This window comes from Micropterus salmoides, unplaced genomic scaffold (genome assembly GCF_014851395.1).
Source record: "Micropterus salmoides isolate LMB-PRFRI ecotype aquatic unplaced genomic scaffold, ASM1485139v1 Ms_hic_scaffold_13, whole genome shotgun sequence".
Lineage (NCBI taxonomy): Eukaryota > Metazoa > Chordata > Actinopteri > Centrarchiformes > Centrarchidae > Micropterus > Micropterus salmoides.
In genome coordinates, this window is record NW_024040374.1 from 5,608,208 (window position 1) to 5,618,427 (window position 10,220).

Below are 10,220 nucleotides of genomic sequence, written 5' to 3' on the forward strand. Positions count from 1 at the left end.
TAATCAAAAGCAAAAGGCCCACTCTGACATTCTCCTAACTCTCTCTGCTACAACTGGACACAGCTAGCCCGGTTCTGTCCAAAGGTAACAAAAGCTGCCTACCAGCACCTCGAAACATCACATCTCGTTTGTTTAATCCATCCAAAAACTGAAGTGCAAAAACAACTATTTGTGGTATCACATGGGGTAATATTTCTTGGCTGGACACAGTGACTTCTTACTGTCTTGTCATCACCTGCCAGGCAAGAAATAGAGAGTCCAGGAAGAGTGTATTGATCGTTTATTCTAACTCTCGGCAAGAAAACAAAAATATTATTTCCCAAAATGTCAAACCACTCAAGTTACTTTTGAGTTACAATTCCTTTCCATGCGGTGTTCATATTACTTTTTCTACCACCTGTATAACCATCCCCATCTCATTGTTATGTCTTGGTCTATGGTAATGATGAAATTTTCTGGTAACAGTCAGTGTTCCCATAAAGTGAACCTCCACTTAAAACAACACTGTAGCTTCACTGTGGCTTATGTGTGGATCACTAATAAATACATTGTACGTACTTTACTATAAATGATCAACACTTACAGTACTTAACTTGATGTCACTGTTAAAATATTATGATGGTAACTGCCAAATAACCATCCAGATTCAGACCAGGGTATCCTGATGATACAAACTTCACTGAGAAATCTTATTCTCACAAGACCACATTAGCTCTTTGAGGCACAGATTTTTTACACGGTTGAATAAAAATCACATTCCTCATTGACTCCTCTGGCTGAGACAGCCATGACTGTGTGAGATCTGCACCACAAAGAGTTAAAAAAAAAAATCAGATCTCCTGGTTCCTTGTGCAAATGCAGCCAGACACACTGTGTCTGTGTAGTGTTGGTGCTGCTGTGTAAAATAACATGGAAAAGGTGATTTTCCACTATAGTGAGGCTTCCACACTCTGTGTCCCCCAGGCAGCAGCAGAGACATGATTGAATTTTGTATGTGTGTGTATGTATGTGTGTATGAGAATTTTGGTTGGACTAAGACATACGCTCTTTGCTGTATCTACACTGGTTTGTAATGTTGGTTTAAGTAAGAATTCATTATGTACCCGTTGATTAAACAGAATGCATTTGATATTTTCACAAATGTATGTTTTTTAAAAGAAAATGAAGAAAGAAACCTCTTTTTTCCTGTTATTCCTCAAAAGAAGACTTCCTGGTGATGTGAGGTTTACATATTACAGCAGTCTGATTACACTAGGAGACGGGGGTTGGGGGTGGGGTTATTACAATCACACACACAAGTCTCGCTTGTCATTGTGTCTTTCTCTTAACAACACGCACACTAATGTTGCGTCTCTGTCTCCCTGTAGGTGATGCTGATGGTGTAACATCAAGCCAGTAGGAGTACAAGAGACGGAGAGTAAATGAGCTTGCTGTCAGTAGTGCGAGCCATTTCTAGGTGAAGCAAACTGAACTAAACTGAATCAAGCTGAACTGGAATGACCTGTACTGAACTGAAAGGAAAGCTCTTGGAGGTTTTTTTTTTTTCAATATATGGTGTATATTCACATTTACATTATGTTCTATGACATGAATTAAACCTAAAATGAATTTTGACACTGTACAATGTCAGATTTCTTTGTTTTCTACAGAGCTTATATTCTTCATATTAATTCACAAATATGGCTCCAAATTAATGACAATATTGCTTAGTGTCTGCTGGATTTGTTAATAAGCTCCATTAAAGTTGATTATATGTCAAGATTTTGATCACAGCTTGTTTCCGCTGCCACCAAGGGGCATAAAAAAGAAAAGGTTTTCAGAAAGTTAAGTTAAACAACAGTAAATATTTGCATTTTTCCCCTTGAGTATTTCTGAAAAGATGAAACATGTTTCTGGGCCGTTCTGTGAAGCTGAATGTATATCTTTAATTATATTATTGGGATGTGAACAATATAAATAAAAGTTTTTGTTTGGGTTCATCTTCAGCTATGCGCTTCAGACACAGCAATACACTTGAGCAAGTGTTATGTATTAACACACAAAATCTCTATTCACCCCCACGCACACACTCGCGCACCGAGAGAACAGTAGCCCCTAGCTATCTGCAGCAGTAAGTGTAAATGATCGCATATTTGTGGTCATAACTCACAGCCATACAGGCTGCTGATGGAAGCTGACACCCGATGTCTCTGTCTTTCTGTGTGTGTGTGTGTGTGTGTGTGTGTGTGTGTGTGTGTGAAAGAGAGAGAGACAGAGAGAGAGTCATTTTAGACTCTTCATGTCGTTTCCCTTCTGTCTCTTCTCGTCTTCCTCCTCCTCATCCTCGATACCTTGGGTGATGAAACTGACTCTATTACATCAGACCAACACCCCCAGCCCGTATTTGTCCTCCACCCATCTACACATACACTCTCTCTCTCTCTCTCTCTCTCTCTCTCTCTCTCTCTCTCTCACACACACACAAACAGATTTGTTTGCCCACACTCTAGAACCACATTAGTGTGTTTAACCTTATTGATTAGTTCTTATCTATTGATACAAATCAGGGGTGATCCGTCACTGATATATCTGTTTACGGGGTGGGGATGAGTTTATATTGATGGATGACAGAAGTGAAGAGCAAGGACAAACACATAATATGACAATGACTCTTTTTTCACTGTGGGCTAAAAACTAATTTAATAGAAACTGAGCATAGAAACCTTATTGCAGAACAATGTTTTTTTTAAATTCAAGAGCATTAATGTTTAAAAAATATAAATTCAGCTGTTTAATGTAGCTTTGCTGAGTTATGTGTTTCTTTAACAAAATAAATGAGTGGATAACACTCATTTAAACTAAATTACATTAGTAACAAAAGTAAAGTAAATCTTTAAATAAATACTTAAGCATCACAGTGGCTGTGACGCATTTGACATTATCAAACTTATTATTATCATTATTAACAAATTATTAGTACAGGAATGATCATTTCAGTGAAAAGTCATATAGTAGTCCAAAAGTCTTCAACAATCCACATCTGCTGATGTTTATCAGTCACTTGAGCATCGATACAAATACAAATACACTTATTATACAAAAATTGCAACATGCATTGCTTCTTGTTCAGGACTGTATGGTTGTATTTTATATTGATCTGCTTTCCTCGCTATTAATATGTTACAATTTCTCTGGTATTTTGTTGTTGTTGTCAGACAAATAAATGTAAAATAATAATAATCCATTAAAAAATTCTGTTCTCTAACTGTGTGTGCTCTTAACTGAAGATGAAATAACTGAACAAAACAAAAACATTGTACACATCTTCAATACACACCGACGCAGGAAGATTTATCAGGTTACACAGGGTGATGATCGGGGCAACAGTTAGGTATTCAACACACAAAGTTTTTGGACTTTCTCCCTTTAACTAATGATCTGTGGATGGCACCTTCACTCTGAGAAAACGTACCAAGACAATATGGAAACTATAATAAATAGCATGCTCCAATAACTCCAACGTTTTGCTTTCATTTTATGTTCAATATGTCAATATCAAATTACTTTTTTACAGTACAGTGGTTTCTAGGTTGCTTAAAATATTTTCATTGATTAAACACGTGTCCTGGCTTTCAGTTTCAGTTTGAATGTATTTAGTTTGGATACAAGGCTGCATTGCTAGAACTAATGATTTTTCCTTTTATGCCACTCTACTCCAAACAGATATACTTTTCCCATCTGAAGTCTTTGTGATGTGCATGAACAGACAACAAAAGCCTGAAAGTGAAGTGTTTACTTGGTAAAGAATTTAGAGGTTTGTCCTGCAGAAATCCATCAGTGTTAAGAGGGTTTCAGTAATCCCTTATTGTGACAAAGGTAACCAGATTACATATTTATGTGATGTTTATGATTACAGGCTACAGAAACACCTCTCATTGTAATGCAATACAATCAACAGCAACACAAACCATCCTCTAAAATGACCATAATGATAAATCAACAGCTTTCTAAAGAACATTGTAACTGTCATGTAGGATTAATAGCAGGACTGTCGTATTAGACTGCATTCACATAGCCGCACAGCAGCCCTCTAGAAGAAGGGCCAGGGCCGCTCTCCTGCAGAAGCTCAACTTCTACAACAACATTCTGCAGACGTTCTACCAGTCTGTGGTGGCCAGCACTATCTTGCCGCGTGTGCTGTGGAGCGTGAGGGAGACAGACGCTAACAAGCTTGACAAGCTAGTTAGAAAGGCCGGCTCAGTGATTCTAGTTGTGCTGGATTCTCAGGAGGTGGTGACAGAGAAGAAGGTGCTGTCCAAACTGGTTAGCATCCTGAACATCTCCCACTCCATTTTGAAACTTAAACTTCCAATGAGGTTCCACCGAGCGACAAAGGAGATCATCCCTGCCGGTCGCCATTGCCAGTGTCAGTATGGATATCAGTGGACTGGTAGGCTGCTGAGGTCTTACTAGGCTCCCTAATTGGACTTTAGAATAAAATTTTCTGTAACTTCTGGCACAGTGCAATACATCTCTTTAACTTGTAACTTATAATTAAATTTATTTTGCACACCACACAGCTGCACACTTGTATGCATACACATGCTTTAAAGGGCATACTTGTTTACATGTATGTTAATACTTGTTTGTGATATTTATTTTTGCCCCATACTTTGTGTGGTTGGTGAAGTTCCCCCTGGGATCTGCCTGCTGTGGTTCCGTTCCATCTACAAGTGTGTCAGAATGATGATATAATGATGGAACAGAATGTGATGGAATACGAGACTGTGTTTGTTGGCCCAACAACTTGAAGACAGCCTTGAACCATTTGTCTAGTAACAGTTATCATACAATTCAGTATTAAAACATCACTGGCATGAAGTTACCTCTGGACGTCTGGTAAGTTGATTACATTTTCCAAATGCCACAAAAAGTCTCTTCTTGAAGTCAAGATTTCATGAACATCTGATTGCACTGTAGATATAAAATCATTGTGTTGAGCCTGTATTTGATTACCTTTGATTCTACTAACTAATGTAGTTGACATTAGCAGATTGGTTTTAGAAGTAACAGTGAAAACAAACATAATACAGTATAGAAACAGTGTATTGGAAACATGATGAGAAGATACTATGAGCAGAAATTAGTTGAATCTCATCTCTCACTGGTTACTTTGTTCAGCTTTTACAATACTGTAAAAGTTTCCATCTGTATTTTAAGTCTGCTGAAAATAAAATAACCATATTATACAAACAATATATAGCTGCAGTTTGTTTACTTATTGCAATGGGAAGATGAATACAACAAAAGCAGGAAAAAATCTGTCTGGAGGTAAAGGGTCTAAAAATCTAGTATTTTCCTGTGGGTTATTAGTGCTTCTTTAAATGTAATTTTAAGATTTTATTTTAATTGAAGCATATGTTTACTTACATGACTTTGTGCGTCTAAATTCCTTCTTTTCTACTCTGCTCTCGGGTGTGAGAAATAAACAGCAGATTTCCTCTTGCACCATGATTGATGACCAGGACTTTCAGGTTGTTGTAGGAGGCCTGATCTCCTCCTCCTCCTCACTCTATGAAGTCCAGGATATCCTGGGGTGTGGCGCCTATGGAGAAGTCACCCAGTGCAGGAAGTTAGCCACCAATGAAACGGTGGCTGTAAAAATCCTCAAAAGCAAGACATGCATTGAGGAGGCAAAGGAAGAGGTGCAACACAAATTATGTTGTGTTTCAACATTACCCTTGTAATTCCTGTGTAATAATTCAAAAGTACAATGAATTCAAATCTCTCACTAACATTCAACACATACATTCCCCAGGAGGTAATCCTTAAAAAGATGAAAGAGCTTGACTCAGATATGTTTAACATCGTCAGATGGAACGACTCCTTCACCTTCGAGGGACGTTTTTGTCTTGAGTTTGAAAAGCTGGATATAAATCTGTATGAAATCCTGCAGATGAACAATTTTCAGCCTCTTAAGTTGATGGAGATCCGCCCCATTGTGCAACAGGTTTGTTACTGTAACACAAAATTTCAAACACAAATTGCATTATAAGGTCTAAAGCACTGGATGAAGGGTGTACTTTATCTCATAAATGCATGTGTGCAGTTTTGTCAAAATCACAGTTAAGATAAGCTGAGATGACATTTAATTAGTAAAACCCTAAAATAAAAAATATGGACAGATTTCTGCAGTATGTAAACCCAAACAATGTCCCCAAGGACTAGAGATGGTGGCTCATGGTGGATTATGTTTTTTCAAATTAAGGCAAAAGACCTTAGTGTATACTATCCCCAAACTAAGACTAATAGCTATTTACATGTTCATATACAGTAATTGGCTGTATATATTTATAATTATTGACAAAAACAGTAATACATTTTGTCATGTTTTTCATTTACAAAGTACATGTTTGTGTTGGTCATCGCTGCATTCTCATTCTCAAAACATCTGCCAATAAACATGTTTTGTAATAGTTTTTTATATTTTACTGTTTACTTCATCATTTCAGTTGGCTATAGCTCTGGAGTTTCTAAAGCGCATAGGGATTGTTCATGCAGATTTAAAGCCTGAAAATATTATGATGGTGGACCATTTACGGCAGCCATTGAGAGTGAAAATCATCGACTTTGGCTTAGCCTTTGTCAATCCCGAGGAATGGACGGGTGTGACTCTTCAGACCCAATGGTACAGGTAGGTAAATGATTGCACATCTGTGTATCTAGCACAACCATGTCTGAAAGCTTATCAAATGAATGAAGTGTAGACCATAAGCAGGAGTTAACTTCTAAGTTAGTTATAGTTATTACCACAGTAACGTGTTTGTGTTTCTCTTGCTTGTCCAAGATCGCCAGAGGTCCTGCTGGGAGCTTCCTTTAATGAGGCTATTGACGTATGGTCTCTGGGCTGCATTGCAGCTGAAATGTTGATTGGCACTGCACTGTTCCCTGGCAATGATGAATATGATATGGTCAGTATTACACTTTAGAAGCCATGTTCCACTACACTCTCTCTTATCTTTAGCATTTTCTTGTGAAAAAGGACAATGTCTTTAAATGACACATTTCAAGCTAGAGATGCTTAAATCAAAGTAATAGCAAAAAAATCACTCATTCTGCTTGATAAGCAGAGATCGGTATGTTTCTAACTTGTAGATAACTTAACTTTTGCAATCCTCTTGTGAGCCCTTAACAAACTTTACCGTAATTAAAGTATAACGCAACGTTGTGTTGTCCCCACAGATGAGGCATATCTTATGCGCAACTGGGAAACCACCTGACCATCTGCTGAATGCTGGATTGTATACAGAACAGTTTTTCAATGCAAAATACACAGGATTGGAACCCCCCCTGTGGAGATTTATGGTAACATTATTTGGTGTTCATTTAGGCGTTCATTCTATTTTGGTCATTGCTTTAGGTTTTTGATTGCATTTGTAACAAATTAAGTAACCCAAACATTTCCTTTCTTTAGTCAACAGTTGAAGCGAAGAATATTACCTGTAACCCAGTCACAATTACCGGTCTGAGTGATCTTAAGAAGGTGGGAATTTTTATAACTTAAAAAGACATAACAAAACAAGTTCAGATATTCTTACCATTTTGTTTATTTCTGATCTTGCACCAGGTGTCCTGTAAACTCTCAGGAGAAGATGCCAGTGCTGATGAATGTGACCGGGCAAGCTTTGTCGACTTGATAACAAAGACACTGAAGGTGGATGCATCTGAAAGAATTACCCCAAGCCAAATTCTTCAGCATCGATTTATAACGATGAGCCACCTCGTCGGCACATTTGACAGCCACCAGTAAGTCTGTGCTTAGATGCTGTGTTTATTATTGATAGGCTGATCCTGATAGACTGTTTGACTTCCAGTGTGAAATTGTGTGTGAAGCTGATGAACATCTGCCACGGTCGGAGTTCTGATGATGATGAGGATGTGAATCGGGTGACCCTGAAAACTTGCCTGATCGTGAAGGCCTCTAACTGCACTGCCAGCCCGGCCTGTGTTCCAAACGAGGGTCACCCAAGCAGCAGGGAGGAACTGTCCCTCCAGAGCAGCGTCATCAGCGAGAAAAACTGTCCACCGAAGAAGAGAAAAAGTGATGGTGCTGATGAATCAGAGTGTGGCAACATGTAGGTGTTTGAAAAATCTCCCTGTATTGATTATTTGATATTTTAGATGAATAGTTTTATATATACTTTATTTGCTTTCTTGCTGAGAAGAATGACACCTCTAGCTCCTGTATGTGCATCACCAACGGAGCTAGAGCCAACCACATAATGACAACAAGACTCCCGGAAGTTCAGGGGGGAAATAGTAACTGCACATAATTCCACATAAAACCACAACTAGACGTTTTTACGTTATGGTGTAAGAATTAATTAATAGGTGAGCTTCAGGGCTGTTGATAGGTGTGTTTTTGAACTTTAGAGACAACCTGCTTTACTGTTTTCCTCTGTGTGCAGTCTTTATGCAGGAGCTCCATGCTTACAGATGAGAGGAAAATTGACTCTCAGCAAGAAAGGAAATAATCCTATTTCCCAAAACTTCGAATTATTATTTTAGAGATTCAAACTATTTTTTGATCAACATAGAATCCCAGCTAAGACAAGGAGTGATGAATACCTGGATGCAGTGCCAACAGAGGCAGGTGAGCAAGCAATCCCACAAAGGTCACCACTGTACAAAAGAAAGAGGGATGATGTTGATCCATGCATAACCTCAGATGGCAACTACCCAGCAAAGAAGAAGAGTGTAAACCTCAATAAAGAGCTGACAGACAGCATGAAAAGTAAGCTCAGACACACACACACACACACACACACACACACACACACACACACACACACACACACACACACACACACACACCAGTTCAATTTAGTTTTAATCAATTAGTCTTTTCTTCTGTATAATAAAATTTTATGATGGCTTATAACATTTAACTGACACATTCCCAGATTTGCTAATTAAAATATAAAACGGTAGGCGATTGATGGGAATTCATGTAGATAAAGGGTTAAATGTTGTTTATTTGTTTTTAGAATTTCTCAGCAACACAGAACAGGCCAGGTCCAGCCATGCCTGGGATGATCATATAAAGAAGAGAAAGAAGACCAATGAGGATGATTCAGGCTCAAAACAAGCAAAAATCTCTGCAAACAAGAGGAGTAAGGGAAGTCTGGAGGAGAAGGGTGAACCTACCTGACAGATAATGTCAATTAAAACAATGCTGGCACATCCCTCCATTCAGACTCAAAGGCTGACAAAACTGAAGTGACCAAATTAAAGACTGAAGAGTCAAACTCTGTTTCATTTTGTATTTCTTTCATTATTTTGTTAATTTTGATACATATTTCCTTTCTTTTAACATGTTTTGAAAACGCTTAATTTAGCAATAAAAACATTAGGAGAAAATAGGTCCCATATTATGCAAAATACACCTTTTCATGTCATTATTTTGAAAGGTCGCTCACTGGCTCTGAATACACATACAGTCAAATGGGTCAAAGGAGGGGTGGGATGTTGATCAGCCTGCAAGTCACCCACCCAAACAAGCAGCGGAGGGAGGCTTCGGCAGACTACACTAGATGCAGCGTGTGGGAGCAGATAAACAAACGCAAGATAAGTGATCAAATGCCATAGCGTAGTAGATAGCTACACACTGCATGCTGATTAGTACTGGGGAAGATGTCAGTCTTAGGAACATTCTTAAAATCGCAACGTAGTCGCTTGGCCCAGCGAGGTTGCTCTGCTCTTCACAGGTAAACAGGAGACAAGCCTTCGCGAGTAAACGGCAGGTGCTCTATGGAGAGTAACCATGGCAATGGCTTCTGTGCGCTAAACAGCTGTAGCCTATTTAACTTAAGTTAAAATTACAGGCTACACAACTTTACCTGATGGACCTACATCTAGTTTTCTCTGTTATGCGAATTCCCTCCTGTTGGTGTCCTATATAGTAAACAGTAATAGAGTCTGGAAACTCACAAACAGGAGGATCAGTCTCTCTTCCAATGATTTGTGCTCTGCCTCTCATTCAAAAAGTTCAAGACAATTCAACTTCTGCAAGGGGCGGGAGGTGAGCACCACCATTACACTTTACCTCACTCTGACAGAGACACTTGCCACTGAAAAGACTGTTTCTGCTGCTCCCTGATAAAAGCAATATCTTTCTGCTGATACCTGTTCAGAAAAAAAACAAGGAAACATATTTATATATGTTAACCTGTTGCTCAGAA

The 10,220-nt window shown here is 38.6% G+C and overlaps 1 protein-coding gene across 1 annotated transcript; it reads left to right on the top strand.

The window, feature by feature from the left end:
• The first annotated feature begins 4,461 nt into the window (after window positions 1-4,461).
• Window positions 4,462-9,258, top strand: LOC119900331 (homeodomain-interacting protein kinase 1-like). Its single transcript, XM_038715181.1, has 10 exons — window positions 4,462-5,684; window positions 5,798-5,989; window positions 6,492-6,673; window positions 6,827-6,950; window positions 7,222-7,344; window positions 7,454-7,522; window positions 7,607-7,785; window positions 7,854-8,114; window positions 8,577-8,773; window positions 9,027-9,258. The coding sequence occupies exons 1-10, from the start codon at window positions 5,490-5,492 to the stop codon at window positions 9,188-9,190; spliced, it is 1,686 nt and encodes a 561-aa protein (XP_038571109.1). The 5' UTR covers window positions 4,462-5,489; the 3' UTR covers window positions 9,191-9,258.
• The last annotated feature ends 962 nt before the right edge of the window (window positions 9,259-10,220 follow it).

Excerpts from the sequence above, each read along its gene's own strand:
- LOC119900331 (XM_038715181.1), top strand. The coding sequence starts at position 5,490 with ATGATTGATGACCAGGACTTTCAGGTTGTTGTAGGAGGCCTGATCTCC. Across the intron at positions 5,685-5,797 it reads TTGAGGAGGCAAAGGAAGAG|GAGGTAATCCTTAAAAAGAT; the intron begins GTGCAACACAAA and ends TACATTCCCCAG. Across the intron at positions 5,990-6,491 it reads TCCGCCCCATTGTGCAACAG|TTGGCTATAGCTCTGGAGTT; the intron begins GTTTGTTACTGT and ends TCATCATTTCAG.